Source organism: Gymnoscopelus microlampas (assembly GCF_963454915.1).
Source record: "Gymnoscopelus microlampas genome assembly, chromosome: 12".
Lineage (NCBI taxonomy): Eukaryota > Metazoa > Chordata > Actinopteri > Myctophiformes > Myctophidae > Gymnoscopelus > Gymnoscopelus microlampas.
Genome location: NC_139949.1, coordinates 21,227,209 through 21,247,875, shown reverse-complemented (window position 1 = coordinate 21,247,875; position 20,667 = coordinate 21,227,209). Strand labels below are relative to the sequence as shown.

The 20,667-nt window shown below is 40.5% G+C and overlaps 1 protein-coding gene across 1 annotated transcript in view; it reads left to right on the top strand.

Moving 5' to 3' along the window:
* doc2b (double C2-like domains, beta) overlaps positions 1-20,667 on the top strand; it is a gene marked incomplete at both ends in the record, with an annotated part of 128,255 nt that overhangs the window by 84,044 nt on the left and 23,544 nt on the right. Inside the window, 2 exons of the mRNA XM_084073789.1 lie at positions 5,428-5,502; positions 10,729-10,838. Of these exons, the coding sequence (XP_083929915.1) occupies positions 5,428-5,502; positions 10,729-10,838 (185 nt within the window). The remainder of the gene's footprint in view (positions 1-5,427; positions 5,503-10,728; positions 10,839-20,667) is intronic.

The following is a 20,667-nucleotide window of genomic DNA, read 5'->3' as shown; positions in this document are numbered from 1 at the left end:
TTTTGGTCGGGTGCACTCAGGTTTCACCTACCCACTAATTTCCTTCAAATCAGGCTGTGGAAAATCATAGTTTCTGAGATAAAGAGAGCTTGACCTCCTTCAAAGCATTTCAATGGATTGCTGACAGGAAGTTATTACACCGTGAAATATGGAGCGCTAATGTGGTTCTGGGAGCGAACAAACGGGTCCATTTGGCTCCATGTGGACATTCTCAGAGTGACATTAACACTGTGGACTTTGCTTGTGTAGGAATAAGTTAGATATGGGTACACTGATGCATGATACCCATCTGTCTCTCAGAATGATCATTATCTCCTTCTCCTCCCGGTAATTATGATCAACCGGGTATTCACACGATGCTTGTGCAATCAGTGGCGTGACACAGCTGTCTGTGCCTCCTATTCCAACCCTCTAATAAAGTAACGCTGCTTACAGCTCAAGTGTCGGCCGCAATAATCAGCAACAGATAAAGGGAGATGCGGATAATCAATGGACATCAATCAGCTATCTATTTGACGCCATCTCAGTAAGCCGGTTGTGTGGTCCAAAAATGTCTAAATGTCTTTAAAGCCTTTGTTAGGTGGTAGGAAGGAGGCAGGGTCACATTTTGGACCTGGTTTCCAGGAGAAAGAGAGATCTAAAAGATAGATCTACTGTAGTTGTAAACAAACTGTATCATTTATGTTGCATGTTATGCAGAAAATCAACTAAGCATCTTCATCTGAATGATGAAGATAATGTGGAGTAGAATCAGGAGCAGCAACTTCTTCCGATAATCTTTATTCTCTCATCTCTACAACACCAACACAAAATGTGTCTCCAAACAACTCAGTGGTAGAAAAAGTACTCAAATGTTTTTACTCTGTACAAGTAAAAGTCAGGAATTAAAAATGTACTTGAGTAAAAGTAAAAATAGTGAAAATAGCAGACATACAAGCTCACACATTGCGTCGCATCACAACGCATTGTTTGATTTGCACGACAACAGTTTATACATTTGCATAACATGATAGTTCTTTTCATGGGAAAGTTGACAGTATTAGTTGTTAGTTGTGAGCTTGTAGATCGGCTATTTTCAAATGGCCGAAAAATAAATGTTGTTGGTGTGTTTTGTAATCTTGCAAAATCTAAAAAGTAACTAGTAACTTAAGTTTTTAAAGAATTGTAGTAGAGTAAAATGTACAATATTTGCCTCTGAGGTGTAGTGGAGTAGAAGTAAAAGTACTGAAAATACTCCAGTAAATTAAAAAATACCTCAAAATTGTACTCAAGTACAGAACTGGAGTAAATGTATTTAGTTACTTTACACCACTGCCGGTGGCACAACTACCCCATCACGGATGGGTTCTCATTAAACACATTACATCATTTTTAAATAAGAATAACGATATAACAATAAAATAAACGACACGACACATAAACCCCCAACAAACACATTGCTCAGCACATTGTAACTAAATAATGAAGACGATAAAATACTAGACAGGGGCCAGGGGCAGTTAGTAGATCTGAACGCAACGGATTCCTGTCATTCAAATGCATCTGTAATCTGCAAAGTCTGTTAACTCATTCAAACAGGGAACGCATCTGTGTAACCACTTAAACCATAACTTTATAATTTGGCTATTCAAAAATAGCAGATCTACAAGCTCATAGCGCGGCACCGAGTGCCGCGCTATGATCGGCGGCCAAATTTGGGGGTGCTTGCATGAAAAAGTTGGAGCACCACTGATATAGAAACAATAGTTTTTCAGAAAACTGTTAGGATTTAGAAGATATTTTGTAGAATCGGAACCTCAGGCCTTAATGGGTTAATTCATTGAGAGAGAGAGGGGGGGGGGGGTGCTGGGTGATTAACCCACAGGATTTATTGTTATTACCCATCTACTGTAATTAAAAAGTCAATGTCTGCATATCTTATTAAACGTATAGCCTTCTAATTCATTATGGTTTAAAACTCGGGTGTGTTTTCTGACAGTGTCGCTGTCCATGGTTCTGAACAGCCTTGTGAGCTGGTACAGTAGTGGGATTCTCCTCCTCTCCAAAGCCAATAAACTATAGGCCTAAAAGTCATCAAATTGGCTTAGGCAACACATCAAACATGCAGACAAGCAACACAACAATTTAAGTGTCTTATTTTCTCTGCGAGCAGCCGGTGCTGCTCGAACCACAATGCAACATTCAGTGAAGGCTAGGCATCAAACAAGTAGTCTACATGCACGCTATACACATGTAAATTTTGCCACCCCGGTATTTTCCCTGCTCTTCAGTAATGGCCCCCAAACATTCTGCCGTTACTCACTTAAATCATTATGTACTTTGTTCACACCTAGGGTCTGTACCAGTGGTGTAAAGTAACTAAGTACATTTACTCAAGTACTGTACTTAAGTACAATTTTGAGGGACTTTTACTTTACTGGGGTATTTCCAATTGTCTATACTTTTACTTCCACTTCACTACATCTCAGTGGCAAATATTGTACTTTTACTCCACTGCAATTATTTGAAATCTTTAGTTACTAGTGACTTTGCAGATATAAATGATTACATTATGAAACATACATTAACCACTTTAGCCCTATTTTATACCTAAGCTATTTGAAAATAGCCGATCTACAAGCTCACAACGCGTCGCATCGTGGCGAGTTGTGAGCTTGTAGATCTGCTATTTTCAAACATTTTAGTACTTTTACTTTTGGTACTTTTAAGTATGTTTTGATGCCAATACTTTTGTACTTTTACTCAAGTAAAATTTTGAACACAGGCCTCTTGTAACAGAGTGTTTTTTATATTGTGGTATTGCTACTTTTACTTAAGTAAAATATCTGAGTACTTCTTCCACCACTGCCTGTATCTTTGTCTCATCCTCACTGTAGTGCTGCTAGACCTATGAATTTCTCTCAGGATTAATACGGTCTGTCTCATCCCATTCCACACAGACAATTGCTGGAACATGGAGGCAAATCCAACTCTTTTCTTGAGACATTTCTTTCAGGGATTCAAGGTTTTGATTTTACAGACCGCAATTCTTTCAAAGCTCAGACACGAAGTAGTAACCTACTTTATACTATTGAAGAATTGACTTTGTGACTCTTCCCCTTTTTAACTGAGATCAAACTGTTGTGGTTTATCCATTCATCAGGTAACTCTGCCTCCAACTGCCCGTTAAAGTCAGCCTGTAGTTTATTCCTCTTGTCAGTAATTAAATAGTGAATCAGATATCAGGCTTATCTAATGACAGATGCTGTCACGGAGAAGCTTATGAAAGATGATCATTGATGTACAAAGATCCCGTAGTCTGGGATTTTGTCTGGTTACTATCACATTAAAACACATTAAGCCAAAAACAATGTTTGTTTTTCGATGTGTTGTTTGAAGCTCTTCACTTAGTGTTTTGAAAAACCATTTAGCCTTCTTGACTGTTATTGGAAAGGTAACTTTCATCCCTCTCATTAGGGAGCTTCATTTGTCTTCTACAAAGTAAGATCCATTTCATCTAGTGCCAAATAAAGATGATTCTGATTCTGCCAGACTGATACAGGATAGCAGCCATTATTTGACTTTTTCGATGACATCGGTATCTACTATTATGCAGCCGATTTTCTACAACTTTCAACCCGGCGTCACTATTTTGGGCAAGAATTCAAATACTAGCAGACCTACAACAGATTTGCAATTTTTGAAACTTTATGAATAGGGCTTAAGTAGTTAAATAAAGTTAATGTTAAAAATAAAGTTTGGTTCATGTGGGTATTTGATATTTACGTAGATCGTCTATTTTCACCAAATCTTCGTCTATTATGACATTATTATGACCAGAAAAGAGATGCTAGGGTTCATGTGGTTAATGTCCAACTCAAGGGCAGCATGATGGTAGCAGCTGAGAAAGTGGACGGCAATTCTCACTGACATTCCCCACTGTGGTGTCCTCAGCCAATCCTGGAATTTAAGGGGACTTCTCCGTCACAAGGCCTTTTTTCATTTTCTGTAACGTCTTAGCTATACCATTTCTCACAGATGGTTTGATGGTGTCATTGTTAGATTTTTTCAATAGAACCAATACGCCATGTTTGCGTGAATGTTAGAGATGGTATGACAGGGAAAGATCAAGGGACCATTTTCTGGGCCCATACTGGTGGTATTGCATGTTTAGCCTATAAACTGTACGTATACTTTACGTTACTGACAACAATTTTCCAAATCATACAATTCTTCATGTTTTGAAAAAAACAAAATGTTGAGATGGGGGGTCCGCAGCCAAATACATATTGTGGGGGTCCTTCACATGAAAAAGTTTGAGAACCAGTGACTGAACTACAGTATATTTTTTAAAGCAAACATTTGTCAAATATTTTGTTCCAGGGACCCCCCCAGAAGCAAAGATTTGAGTTACAAATGTTTGCTTTAAAAAAATATACATTCAAAGATTTGCCCAAATTTTCATGATTTTTCTAAAATAGCCCAAAGAAAATCTAAAATGACAGCGATGCGTTCCCAGGACTGAATGGGTTATGTGTCTTATTTTCTCTGCAAGCAGCCCGTTGCTGCTCACACCACAATGCAACATTCAGTGAAGGCTAGGCATCAAACAAGTAGTCTACATGCACGCTATACACATGTAAATTTAGCCACCCCGGTATTTTCCCTGCTCTTCAGTACTGGCCCCCAAACATTCTGCCGTTACTCACTTAAATCATTATGTACTTTGTTGACACCTAGGGGTCTTTACCAGTGGTGTAAAGTAACTAAGTACATTTACTCAAGTACTGTACAATTTTGAGGGACTTTTACGTTACTGGGGTATTTCCAATTGCCTATACTTTTACTTCTACTCCACATATTTTGTACTTTTACTCCACTGCAATTATTTGAAAACTTTAGTTATTTTGCAGATATTTATTACATTATGAGACATACATTAACCACTTTAGCCCCATTTTATACCTAGGCTATTTGAAAATAGCCGATCTACAATCTCACAACTTGTGTTGCGAGCTTGTAGATCTGGTATTTTCAAACATTTTTAATACTTTTACTTTTGGTACTTGAAGTATGTTTTGATGCCAATACTTTCGTACTTTTACTCAAGTAACATTTTTGTTACTGGTGGTATTGCATGTTTAGCCTATAAACTGTACATATACTTTACTGACAACAATTTTCCAAATCATACAATTCTTCATGTTTTGAAAAAAAACAAGATGTTGAGATGGGGGGTCCGCAGCAAAATACATAACATTGTGGGGGTCCTTCACATGAAAACGTTTGAGAACCAGTGACTGAACTACAAACTTGGTCAAGGTTTTCAGCCCAATCTGACCAGCAGCAGAGAAAGTCATCACAGGTTGTTGCAGGGACACTGACTAAGCTAAAGGGAAAGCCAGTGACGTTACTTAATTACTCTGCTTTTCTGCTTGTCTTCTACAGGGGCTCAAACCCATGGATCATAATGGGCTCTCAGATCCATACGTCAAGTTGCACCTTCTGCCCGGGGCCAGCAAGGTATGTACAGTACAGTACATCTATTAGTGATACAGTGATACAAAGCCAGTGGTGGAAAAAGTACTCAAATGTATTACTTAAGAAAAAGTATCAATACTGTAATATAGAAATACTCTGTTACAAGTAAAATTCAGGAATTTAAAATGTACTTGAGTAAAAGTACAAAAAGTATTGGCATCAAAATGTACTTGAAGTACCAAAAGTTAAAGTACTCATTATGCATGAATGTCCCATTTTAAAATTAGCAGCATATAGCATTTTAGAAAATAGCCGATCTACAAGCTCACAACGCATTGTGAGCTTGTAGATCGGCTATTTTCAAATGGCCGAAATGTATATAGGGCTGAAGTGGCTAATGTATTTTTTTTAAATAATTATCAAAATCTACAAAGTAGCTAGTAACGAAAGTTTTCAAATAAATGTAGTGGAGTAAAAGTACAATATTTGGATCAGAGATGTAGTGGAGTAGAAGTAAAATTATTGGAAATTGGAAATACTCAAGTAAAGTACAAATACCTAAAAAATGTACTTAAGTACAGTACTTAAGTAAATGTACTTAGTTACTTTCCACCACTGTACAAATCTCAAAGGAATAATCCATTCATTATGCTACTGCACATGCCCACCTTCTCTGCATCACAGCAGACCTTTCGCTGGCCCAAACAATGAGCACTACAACACAACAATTTCATGACATTGTCCGACCTAGAATAGCTCAGATGTTTCCTCAGCAGAGGTCCCTCATTCAGCTAGGACAGTCGCCTGAACCTCCTCCCCTCGTTTTATTGCTTTGGCAGTGTATTCTGGCACATACACGGTATGGCTGGACAGGCTGTCGCTTTCCAATCGCCTCTAACTGTCAAACCACTAACCTGCATGTAATCAGGTTAAATACGTTCCTGCAATGATACAGAGAAGATGGAGAAGTGTACTTAGCTGGTGATTTATGTGCATTTATGTATGTATATATGTACTGTATGTGTGCATGTATGTATATATGTACAGTATGTATTTATGTGCTTTTCATACCATACATAAATGGGGATATTTGGCCCTATTTTGGGGAAACAGCTGAACCTGAATATACTTTTGGAATTTTTGGAACTGGAGAAGTGGCACAGTGGCGAGATGGGTTGGATTGGATTAGACTGAATTTATTATCAGTATGTTGTAGGTGGATTCAGCCATGGCCAGTCAAATGACCACTTTATATTACCTTTAAGAGCAGTGTGCTGCAGCTGAGTAGAAAAGCGTACTGGTAACTTCCAGTGTCATGGAAGAAAAGACTCGGAAACACATTTTCTCTCGAGAGACAACTGATGTCCTTGTGTGGGAGGTGGAGAGTTGTCAACAATGAATCTAAGGCCACTCAAACAGACTGCCAAGAGCAAATGAAGAGCTAAAGTTTTCTCGAGAGAAAATAACAAATGCATTTAATATATCTGGCACTGGACCATTGAGAAGTGTTTCTCAGTGTACAAAATGGTGCATCGAATGTGTTGAATTTTACTGTGTACTACATTCATTTATAAGCATGTTGCAAGATCCCTTTGTAAATGCAGGTCAGAGGTGTGTGAATTATGTCATTACTTTCTCAGAAAAAACAAATATTTGGGCAGCATCACATTGGTGTGCAGGCACAGTGCTATCGGTCCTCACTAATACCCACTAATACCCTACTTAGCATCAATAAAAACAAAAATGTGTTTCCACGGCCTGCCTCGGAGACATATAGAGCATTGGTTCTGAAAGTGTGGTCCGGGGACACCTAGGGGTCCTTGGGGGGGTTCCAGGGGGTCCCCATAAAAATGTGTTAATATAGCATCACAATCATTTTAACCACTTTAACCTTGGCTCTTCATCAGGGTATCATCAGATATACAAGCTCAGAGCGCGGCACTCTGAGCTTTAGATCTGCTATTTTTGAAAAATCTTGAAAATGTGTGCAAATCCTTTTTTAAAAGGCGAGCACTTTTAACTCATATACTGCCTAGAACGACTAAAACGACTTCTGTCCATAAGCCATGCCTGCCAAGAACGACTAAAACGACTTTTTAAAAAAATTAAAAAAATTAAAAATATTTTTTTTTTTTTTTTTTTTTTTTTTTAGATTTTTTTTTAATTTTTTGACCCAAAGACCAAGGAGATATGATTTTTCGAAGATATAGACTCCCATCCACTTCCTTGTTAACTTAAAACTTAAAAATTCTGTATCTCGGCTCCTGAGTACTTTTTTTTTTCAATGAAAAATCTTGGCGGTGTTCAAACAGGCCAGAAATAATTCTGGCAGTGAATGAGTTAACACAAATCTTTGCTTCTGGGGGTCCCTGGCACAACACATTTTCAGGTGGGGGTCCGCGGCCACATAAATATCAATTTGGGGGTCCTTGGCACGAAAAAGTTTGAGAACCACTGACATAGAGCAAGTAGACAGAAGCGGTACCGTTGTGAGCATCAGTGAGGACCGATATATATGGAGATACAGTTGAAAGATTGTTTCTTATGTCATTGATTTTCAAAAACCAAGTCATGGCTCTCATGTCATCCTTGTCACGGTGAAAATTGGATACTGCGAGTGTGACTGGCATCCTGTTGAAGTGCATTGATCTAGTGATCAATACCAAGTAGAATGTGGCCCAGTAGTATACAATTTGTCAGATCACCCCAACCTCTTAATTCATACAGTACAACATACTGTATGTTGGTCATGCCCTTGATGTACTACATTATTTGTGCAATAATGATGCTCTTGAAAAGTTTAACCATTCTGTCCGTCGTGTGCCAGGATACATATTTCACTACACAACATAAAAAGTGGCGTTTAACTTTCACATTATGCAATTTCAAGGTTGTTAACTGATCAAGACAGTTTGTCGGACAGTGTTTACTTGCCATCTCCTGGCCTCAAAGTGCTGTCAATTGACAATATAATTGATCTGCTCCCTTGGTCTGCTTCTTTCCCTGCTGCCAGCAATCCACTTAGCATCTGCCAAGAAATGCCAATGAAATAAGCAAGGTGTCCGCCAATAGTTTGCATCTCCTTGAAATCTGTGGCCACATGTGTGTTCTAGGGTCGGCATGAACATCATTGTACTGTACAGTATGGACTTCATTTACGTAAAAATTACTCAATAAATGTTGCAGGATATTATTAATTATACCCCATAATATTTAATGATATGCCATGTCCTTGCAGAGGATAAGACAAAGCGATACTTGCCTTTCATGATCTCTAACAGTGATGTTACAGTAATGTGTGTGTAACATGCCGAGCACTGGCTCAGCAAGTAGAGCGTCAGTCCAGAAATCAAAATGTACTTGAGTAAAAGTACAAAAGTATTGGCATCAAAATGTACTTGAAGTACCAAAAGTAAAAGTACTCATTGTGCAGAATGTCACACTTCACAAGTTCAAAATGTGAAAAATCATTTCAAAATAGCAGATCTACAAGCTCACATCGCGACGCATTGTGAGCTTGTAGATCGGCTATTTTCAAATGGCCGAAATGTATATAGGTTGAAGTGGTTAATGTATGTTTTGTAATAATAATGAAAATCTACAAAGTAACTAGTAACTAAGCTTTTCAAATAATTGTAGTGGAGTAAAAGTACAGTATTTGCCTCTGAGGTGTACTGGAGTAGAAGTACTGAAAATTGGAAATACTCCAGTAAAGTAAAAAATACCCCAAAATTGTTAAGTACACTACTTGAGTAAATGTACTTACATCAGTAAATGTACAACACTATGTGTGTGTGTGTTTGAATGAGTGAATGTAACGCACTTTAGATAAAAGCGGACCATTAAACGGTCTGCATTTGTCGTCTGCTTTTTAATCAGGTCTGTGTCCTTCCGACTCCTTGAACGGTATATATGCTTATTGCGCGTGCCCCATGTCTGTCTGAATTTGCATGCCACACATACACTGTAGTGCCGTTCCTATGGGAGCAAATCACTTGATTGGGAGATAAACAATCCGAGAGAGCCTCATTATCTGGAACACGTCCGTCAGTCTAGCAAATAATCACACCAGCTAATTGATTAAATTCAACAGAATCAGATTTTCATCACATACAACATGACTTTCAGCACAACGTAATTATCGTCTGGCACCATTTAATAAGTGTGCCCCGAGGATATACCTTGACAATACTCTCCCCAAAAAGCTACACTATCACACTATTTTTCATCATCGTCATCACCAGTGATCAGACATGCAAATACAATATTATACACCAGTAGCTCTGGCATTAGGCTTGAATATTTATGGAGGCATTTCCTGCTAATCATCTAACCAAGCTAATCACTGACTAGTTTATTTTTGTCTTGCTGATATGGTAATTCACGATCATGGTGATCTACCTATAACATACAGTATAACACACATTGACAGAGCTGGGCCAAGACAATAATGTAGTGAATAAGCGTGGTGCTGCATTGAGTGCAGCTTCAGGACTGTAATGGCAATGCTTGTGTCCAAAATTGTGCTTGTACCTAGGCCTGTCACAATTATTACATCATCGTCTAATCGCAATTATTTGAGATATTTTTGCATAATCGTCATAATCGTTTCCATGTTGAAGAATGTTCACACATTTTCAAATATTAAAAAAAGCATGAATAGCAGATCTTATAACGCGTCACATGTTGTAAGCTTGTAGATCTGCTATTTATGCTTTTTTTTTTACATGCATACAATTACTAAATATGTCAGTAATTTCTTTGAATATTTAAGTTATTTGTCATATCTGCCCTGTGCATTTTTTTTTATTACAAAGCCTAAAAGGCAAAGATTTATTCATATGTTCCAATGTTCAACGCCAAACACACAATTAAATTGTTAATCGCAATTATATGAGTGACAATTAATCGTCATTTGTAATCGTGACAGCCCTACTATTAACTTGTGTCAAAGTTGTGTTCAAGGGTTTTTGATGCAGTGGCTGCATAATTTCAATGAAACACATACACTTGAATACTTTTGTTTTTTTTTAGCTCTGTCATCATGTTATTGTAGTGCAAATGTCCTTTCATTTATTTGTTCTGGAGAACCGCTCATCCAATTGACTTCACATTGTGACATACTTCCTTCTGAGCAATGCACCTGCCAATTGTGTGAAGTCGTGGCTGAAAGGTTCTCAAGAAATGCCATACAGACATGCAGAGAATCATGGTCGATGTAACAGGCTACTGTTTTTAACATTTCTCTTTATGTTCTGTCTCTCCAAGGCCAATAAGCTCAGAACCAAGACCCTGCGTAACACTCTCAACCCCGTCTGGAGTGAGACCCTGACCTACTATGGGATCACCGATGAGGATATGGTCCGCAAAACACTCAGGTACAGTGACAACCATTATACATTTTAACCCTACTTAGCACCAATATATTTGGTTACAGCCTTTATCACTATTTTTAAGCAATACAGTGAATATACGGAACGGAAGGAAGCCTAAAATCCCCCATTCATCCAGTAGGTCCATATTCTGGTAAAATGAACTGAAAATAAAGTGTATGACAAAAAGTTTTATTCGAAAACCAGTGCTCGACGGTTTCCATTCACCAAGTGTAATTCACAAAATAAGTAGTGATGGGCCAAGCCAAATATGACTCTGTGATGCCCCATTGATCAGATAGCAGATGGGAAGCCCTGTGCTCATCTAATCTCAAACTAAATTAGTACGTTTTGTTTGAATGGGTGTCCTAGCTCGCTGGTGAGATACATCTGTTTCCCTGACAACATCTGAGAGTCAGACAGCTACATGGAAAACAAGCACCACCGTTCTGAAATAAATGCTTCATTGTCTTTCTGGTGCTGTCGCCCAGTGGCTCAGTTATGACAATAGGCCTAGAATGTGCTTCTCTTTTCACCAAGGCCTTATCTCTGGTGGTGAAATGAGAAAATGTAATTAGATGTGTCATTAGTTTGTTGGCAATGTATTCTAGTAACATATGGTGGGCTCTCTGCAGTCAATGGATATTAGTTTTTTTTTGTGTCCATACAACCTGTTGGGAGGCTGGAGGGACCAGCAATGCATGTCCTCTCATTATCATAGCTGATGGTGTTATTAGTGGGATTATTAGTGGGGCTGTTTAAATTTTTTTCACTGATTAGATTTATTAGAAAAAGTGATATGGAAATACAGGTACAGTATTAAACACATTAACCCTGGTGTCCCTGTTTTGGCCATGTTATTATACAGTAAGGTTCAGACTTTTTTTTTATTTACAAGCTCATAATACATTGCATCGTGGCGTGTTGTGAGCTTGTATATTGAATATTTTCATCGTACAAGAAAGTATAAGGTCAAAATAATTACTTCATATTCACGGGACTCAAGTCTACGCCGCATCAAAACATCTCGTCACTCACCCTGAGTTCTATGCATGACACAGTAAGATGGAAAGCTTGTTGAAACTGATGAAGGATGCATTAGCAACAGGCAAACAATGTCTGGAGTGCACATAATGTGCAGTGTAAAATAAACACACTGCATGACTGACTGCACTAAATGATGGCAGTGGGATGCTCTGTTCACTATGGAGTCGAGACCACTGTTTCCCAACCTGGGGTTGGGAAACAGTGGTTTCACCTTTTCAGGCCGCGACCCCTCAAAATAATCATATTTGAACTGGGGACCCCCCACCCTGACAAGCACTTGGGATGTAGGAGTTGAGGCATTCAACTTTGTTTCATCATCATCATTTATTAAACTCACGACCATGTTCACATGGTATGGAGCAGTTGCATTTTGACCAGTTTTTAAAGTAGTTATAATATAACTACTAAATAAAATTAAAAAAAAGAATACACTATATTATAATCTTCTTTTTTTTTGGTATTAAAAAGGTCTTAAGTCTTTAAATTGTCACTTCACTGTCATCTGAGGACCCCCCCAAAATCATGTGGGGACCCCCCTGGGGGTCCCGACCCACATGTTGAGAACCACTGGTCTAGACTACTATACACTGAAGAAGTCAATGCTGGGAGAGGGAATTAGATTGATTTTAACTGACACTTGTGTAAATTGCACACTAGCATTGACCTGTATGTACTGTACTGCTATTTCTGTCTCTCTATATTTCAGTAGAGGAACCAGTTATAAACTATCCAACATTATTTCATATCAAAGTAGAAAAGTGTGCTACTCGGAACGCAGATATCCACCGAGGCCCGGGTTGCCTAGTATGCCTACCCATGGGGTGCAGCCATCAGGACTCAAGGAAGATGCAGGGGAAATAGAGTTTGTACGACAGAATTGCGTGCGTTTGTGGCGGCACCGATGGGCAGAAGTGAAAGCGGTTTTGGATGTGCACTCTACAGAGGCCCCAAGATGTGGGGGGGCTGTATATAAATTTGATTGTGCGACCTATGGTTCAAGATTTATAGGCCAAAATGTGAAGCAGCCTGTTATAGTGCCACCATGACACTAAACTTGAATATTTTGCGGTGAAGGTTCTGCCTTGGCCTACTCTGAGTGTGCATGCAAAGTTTCACGCCAATCAGTCCAGCGGTGCCTGGGGGGCGAAAACGTTTTAAAATGTGGGCACAAACAAATATACAAGCAATATTAAAATGAAAATAGATAGAAACCACAAAGTGGCATGAAATATAAAACAAAAAACAATGTCCAAGAAACACAGAAACCAGAAAAGAAAAACAGTACACCTCTCTAATAAGGAGGCGGCCCACCAGCAGGGGGGAAATGGTCTTTGGTTTGTTCACCATGACAACGCTCCTTCTTCACAGGAATATATGTATCAAAACATTCCTATGATACCACTCCTATTCACCTGATCTTGCGTAAGATTCCCACGTGATCTTTTTTCTGTTCCCAAAAATGTAAATGAAGGTGAAAGGAGAGATTTAATGACAGACCAACCATCCATAATAATGCGTTGGCAGACCATGGAGTCTACGGTCTGACTCTGCCAACACATTATTATGCAGTGTCAAACTGGATGATTTGGGGTTTTCATGTTCATCTATTATCTAGCTGTGTGTGGCAGGTGCTCTCTCTTCCCCTTGCCTCTGATGCACTGGCAAAGCTGCCGCTGTGCTGTGTGTGTGTGTGTATCGAAAACAAGGGAGGCAGCAGGTAACCACACGCTGTGTGTAAACACCTACAATACCACGAGGGCCCCATTTACGTATTCTCACCCCTGTGAGCCTGAAGGCTATGAGGGAGAGCGGATCAAAGACCTTGCAGCAGATTATTTTTTTCTTGCCTTCTCTATAAGCACCAAGTTTTTTATTGCCTGCTCTATAAGCACCAAGAACCTAAATCAATCTGAAATTGCACATTGGCATAGGCAGGGGCTGATGAAGCAGATTTAAGCTGTTTATTAGCATTTTGCGGTTAGAGCATATGCCTTTCATGCGGAAGACGTCGACCCCAGGCAGGGTTCGAACCCACGACATTGATTGATTGATTGAATACTTTATTTAGAAGTTTGCAGAGAAAAAGCACATGGAAGTACAGTTCACAATACAAGGTCAACTAAATAGGATTGAAAAAGCGCATTTGAAACAAGCCAATGCGGCTTTTCTGGGCTTTTTCAATCCTATTTTTGTATTCAATCAATCAATCAATCAAAGTCGTGGGTTCGAACCCTGCCTGGGGTCGACGTCAGCAAGGGCATGCGGTCACAACGGGTTCCTAACGCCAAATCAAATGGGTTCAGATCTGAGCCAAGTCTCCTGCAGGAGGCGTGTCTGAAGCTTGTCCTGGACAGGAGTCTCCGGAGGTAACAAAAACAGAGAATGATTTACATTTTTGGCAAATCTGAGGGTATCTGAACTTGGCCTATTGAAATAGCAGACTAAGGGACGCGGGATTTGCATGGGGCCTGGACAGATCGAACAATAGAGAGCGCATGAGTGAATGTAAAGGTGACTCTCCACCAAACAGACTACTTCAGAGTACAACAGACTGGTAGTCTGTTGGCAAAAGTTGGCATTTAGTTCAGCACAAACTGTCGGCCGATGTGCACATTGTTGTGCAAATGCGTTAGAGCTGGCAGGCTGGCTTTTAATAGGCCTTTCATATCAAGTGGAAGGTTTTATTGTTATACTTAGAATATATGCAAACCCCCAAACTCTACCTCACGTGCAGCTGACAAATAGTGTAAGACAGCCATTAACTCAGTGTGCATAACGGCTGTACTCATTGCTATGGCAGTGAATATGTGGACGTGGTCAACTTCCCCCTGCTGGATAGCTGAGAATGCATGGATTTGGTAAACTTCCCCCAGCTGGAAGGCTGAGAAGCATTTCAGCCTACTTACTATAATGAGCATTCTGGACACTGGACAATTGGTATTCTGTGCCAAATGGTTAGCCAGCATGAGGTCCCTCACTGACAAGGGCCCCGGACTCTCCATAACCAGAGGGCACCCACAAGCTTGCTGGCTAAAGCTGAAAGCATCCCGTATGTGACTGCTTAATTAGCTGCTGTTAGGGGGTGTAAAAAGACCTCTGATTTTTCATTCATACATCCATGCACTTACAGTAGCAGGCTTACGGTGTACAAAGGTTATCGGCCATACTATCATGGACGAGCTTGAGACTTTGTTTGCTTGACTTTGTCTTCTGGGCTGAGGCATCACAAAAGGACATCACAACAGAAGTCAGGCTCCCAACTGGTCATGCATGCTTTATGATAATAATACTAATTTGTAATTTGGTCAACATGCTATGAACAATCATTTTTTGTGTCTTGGATTGTGTCCAGTGAGTCTCAAGGACAAAATATATTCATCCATAATGTTCGCCCTGAGAGGAGCAACAGAGTGGGCACCATGCCATGCACAACCATTGTGGAAATGGAGGGACAGCTTTTATTGCTGCATTACCTCCAAGGACAGCAGTATGTTTTGTCCCCAAGCAATGAGACCACAACGTTGATATCAGGCGTCATGTGGCCAAACTATGAGAGCAGTCGTCTTGTCAGTAGTACTATAATCTGAGTTCCCAGAAGTTTTCGCCAGCTCTGGCGAGGAACTTCTGGGCCACAGCCCTGGTATTTGTGGGCGGGATGTACGTCACGCTCTGAATCTGAGCGGACACGCCTCTTACCGGTCTGAGAGCTGTGCAACTCGTCTAAAAAGTCCGACGAGAGGCAAACAGCAGTACACAACAATGGCGGCCGAAATTTCTCAAGGGGAAATTGCTTCCCGTCGATCCTATTTAGATGCATCACCCACTGCATGTGGATCCCGCCCCCTTTTCTTCATTGGCTGTTGATTTGAATCACAACGCAGTGGCCGCGCCCCTGCTGTCCAAGCTCCGACGCTAACCCTCCCAGACTAGTAGTACTATAATGTCAGTAATCTCCATATTTGGGCAAAATTTCAGCCCAAGACATTTGGTGCTTATCGGCCTAGTGGTTTACAAGATTAACTCCAGAAAGACAGACAGATAGCCCCTCTTCTAATCTAGATGGCCCGGCTCCTTTGGTGCCGCATCACAAAAAGGGGAGAAGCCACAATTTGCTATAGTGTACCATGCATTAGGCTCCAAATATATAGTAGTGTGGAAGTGTAGGATTGAATAGGTGATCAGTGATGTTGCTAGGTTTTCAATGCAATGGGTCCTGGGATGCAAGGGTGGTCTTTTAGATGGGTCCCAGGGACATTTTATGGGTCCCACAAAAATGCACAGCGTTTAACTCGTGTTTCATCTTATATGGTTATATTCATGTAGAACATGTATCTGAAAGAAAAGTACACAATTCCAAATCCGACAACTAGTACTTGTAGTACTTGTAGTACTTGATTTTTTTTTTACATTAACCACTTGAATCCTAGTATCCCTTTTCTGAGGAGAACTTTAGCCAAAAATAGCAGATCTACAAGCTCACACTTGTGAGCTTGTAGATCGGCTATTTTTGGAGTTATAGGTGTGTAAAGGGAAAAAAGAGCAGCAAAAGTTTATCTGAAACACAATTTTATACAATATAGAGGGGGTCCCTGCTTCATCTCTCTCTCAACTAGGGGGTCCTTGGCCTGAAAACACTGAAGACCCCTGCTCTACAGGGAATTATTTGATATCTGGCTGCACGGAAAGACACAAGAATCACAGCTGCCATTAATTAGTGCTGTTCAGTGTTGATTGCCTAGTGGTCAAATTGGGGTCAACGAGCCATCGTTAACTTGCTTAGAAGTTGGGCTGTAAGTTGCGCAGCACTTTCACTCTCTCCCTCTAGCAGCAGCTCGCAATGCCCTGAGACAGAGAGAGAATACTTCTCCATACGGCGGTGTTTTACCGAGATTTTTCTTGTTTCCTGCACTATGCCTTGTAATCCGCGGACGGCTTTGAAATCCACGGATGGCCTTCAAATCCGCGGTAATTTCCGCTAAATTGTAGTGCGTCCCATGGACGCAACGAGGGTGCCGTGAATGCGTCCTTTTTCAATATGGTGCGTCAGAGACGCAGGACGCAGGCCTATGAGCATCTCTGGGTGATAGGATAGGTGGTGAATGTAATTCTGCATGTAAATGCATCCGTAATTGGATGTCTATTCTTTATTTTAATATTTAATGAGATATGGCTCGAAATCTTCTAGTTCAAGATGTCTGTGGCAGTGTTTGTCTGTGTGCCCAGATTGCACATATGGACATGCCTGTTGGCAGCTCAAATCGACATTATTAGGCAACGTTGTATGTGATGCCAGACCAGAGCTCGATCAGCAAGAGAGAGAGAGGGAGAGCGAGCAGGAGGGAGAGACATGGAGAGGAGGGGGGAAGGAGAGTGAGTTAGAGTAAGAAATGGAGTGAGAGGGAGTAGAGCTTTAATCGGGCCTAAATATTTGAGCCCGGCCCAACCCAGCCCGACAGAACATTAGCCCGAGCCCGACCCAAATCCTGTTACATAATTGACAAATTGGTTCCGAGTCCGACCCAGCCCGAAGTCCGACATTTTTATGTAGAGCAGCAGCCCTTTTCTCCTCATTAAATATTATTGGCTGGGCTATTCATGAAGAACAATTCTACCTTTTCACAACTAGAAGTTGCACTCATTCTGTTTTTAAAAGTGACTGTCCCACTCGGTAGTTATCGATTGGATTTAACATTCATTTGGAATGCGCTATGCCTCTGATGTGAGGAGGTGCGCTGATTCATTAGCGACAGAATGTTGACAGCTGCTGCCTGCAGCACTGCATTCACTCCTGTTATATACTTCTATATACAATGTTGCTGGCTGCCAAGGAATCCAATCTAATTTATCAAAACAAATGATCGATCAATCGCTTTGTAACTCCTAGTACAGTAGGTTTCATTTATTTTCGTTTATGAACGAAGGCTTTGATCCGAAATCATAGTTATTACAGACACCTGTCACCTGGTAATCCACACGGCAGTAGAAAACATTTTGCTTTAGCCTCCTTCCATTTAGACTGTTAACGAAGTCTGTTAACTTCATCTACTGTATAGCTCCAACACTGTTTCATCAGAGGCAGGCTGTCTGTCTGCTTTGCTGCTCGCTGCAAACTGACGGCAGCTGCAATTCAGTTGCTCCTGGGTCCTAGTGCCCTTGGCTCGTAGGCTGCGCTGCTATTAAAATGTGGCCTATAAATGTACCGCCCAGCCTGGCCCGAAGCCCGGCAAATATGTGACAAACACGTCCAGGGCCGGCCCGAGCCTGGCTGTACAATAACCCTGACAACACAGCACTTAGTCTTAAGGCCAGTCCACACCAATGCAACTCCTTGCAACATGTAACTACCTGCAAATCTACTTGCAACCATTATCCCCAATGGCAGTTGCATGGAGTTGCATTGGTGTGGTCTGAGAGAAGGCGCGCGCGAGAGAGAGAGAGAGAGAGAGAGAGAGAAAGAGAGCGAGAGAGCGAGAGAGCGAGAGAGAGAGAGAGACTATGCTGGGTGGGAAGCTGATAACGCTGTGCTCAGTGCCGTGTCTTCTGCTTGTTTTCTAACATTTTCTACCTTCCAAGAGGTAGAAAATGTTTTAGATTCAAAAGTGCATTATTATTGGAGGAAATGCCTAGATGAAAATGAATGTCCTTAACACAACTAACTTTATTATTGATGAAAAAGTAATTATCACCTTTTAATTAATCCTGGAACAATTTGCATAGTAACTCAAGCACTCAAGCACGGCACAACAAATCTTTTTTTTGTTTTCTAAATTGAATGCAGCACTGCTTACTAAGGAGTCAGATCAGTCCCATAATTAATTAATGCACACAGAACGATTCACAAATGTATTCATAAATAACTCTCCACAAAAATATTTTTCAATGCACACAAATATACGGTATGTATGTTGTTGCATAAAAGATTAAAGAAATTCCACATATAAAATATAAGGTTCACAGATGTTTTTCTGATTCACAAAATTATATCTTGTTTTAAATGTAATATAAATCAACAAATATATGCATTGAAAAGTATATTTTTGTAACATTGTTGCATGCATCTACCCCCTCCCCCGTCTGACTGAATAAAGCAGCATTCCGTAAGTTTTATGTCTTCTCCCGATGGAGAGAGGTAACTGCAACTGTAACACCCCGGATTCAAACCCGGGTCTCCCGCATGGGAGACCAAATATCTGCTGCGGCGCTTGGCCAGGTGAGATAATGGGCTTATGTCCTTCCTGTCACCAGGGTCTAGATTTCTCAGTGGAAGAGTAGGGGGACCACCTCAAACCACTCTACCATACAGATAACTTAAAATAACATTGGATTAATTTAAAGGGTCTACAACATGAATTTTAACTTTTTCTTCTTTTTGGTGTGTTTTTGGTCTCCCCTACCTCTCTTCTATCCTCAAAAATATCCCAGTTTGAACACTCACAGTACGTTTTAACTGCGGGCGACTCTCGGGCGATCGCCGGGCGACATCGTCCAAAAGATAAAGAAAATCCATCTTTCATCGCCCCCCCCTGCCCACTTCGCCCGATCGCCAGTAGTTGCCGGCTCTCATAGACTTTCTTTATCTTTTGGACGATGTCGCCCGCGATCGCCCGAGAGTCGCCCGCTGTTAAAACGTACTGTCAGGCTTTCACAGCAAATCTGGGGTTTTCTGTAAATTGGTCTAAAAACAGGCCAAACTGATTTGGTCCCTGTGCCTACGTCACATCAGGGAACAATTCCTCCCGTTTTTCAGTTCCAACCAAAAAAAGAAATATATATATATATATATATATATATATATTTATTTGTTTTACTTTTTCCACACAGAACCAAGAGATAACATGCATACAAACTGGCTCAATAGCGCCCCGTGCCAAACAGGACAATGTGGTATTGCAGGTGAAAGTGCTTTATAAGCCAGAGAGAAGTTAGTTGGAATGAGTATATCTGAGGCTTGATTTAGGCTCAAACCTTTTGAAAAACGTTTGAGGGGCATAAACAATATGATATTAAATATTATTATTTTTTTTTAAATTCATGGTGTAGTCCCTTTAAATAAGTTGCGGATTGTACAAGGGCTATCAGCTTTTCATTCTTGTGACAGAAAAAGGAAAAACCTCACTGGCTAACCCCAAAGTAACTGAAGTGGATACCTGTAGACTAGATCAGTGGTTCTCAAACTTTTTCATGTCAAGCACCCCCAAAATTATATGTATTTTTCCGAGAATTTAAGAGTTCGGTCTGACATGATATTAATTCTGAGAACTACCCTTTATTCCGAGAAATAAGAGTTCATTGGTATGACAACATTATTCATCATGACAACAGAAATGGACTTCAGAACCTTGCCTATTGGGGCTGAATATTCGCTGAACTCAGAGTAGATGTTTCACCATCTAATCTTCGTGCATAAATACTTCACTTGTTTCACGGATGTGGCAACACCGGCGCTTGTTTGACGCACATGATTTGGCAACGCAGGAGCCAGCAAACACAAAAACGCTAATAAACAGCTGACATTTGGGGAAAGCGAAAACTGGCTTCGGTGTTCCGAACAATTCTGAACAATGGCTGTGTGCAAATGCAGATCAATTGCTCCAACCACTGAGGAGAACCGGGCAGAAGAGATTTTGGGCACAGACAGACAGACATACAGACGCACAGAGCCACAGAGCTTTGTAGAATTATAGGATGATGATCTCACCCCTGCATAAGAGGTTTCTCTTCTACATAGGATCTCGCCACTACATAGATTTTCTATCACTACATACTGTAACCCCATGAACCCCAATTA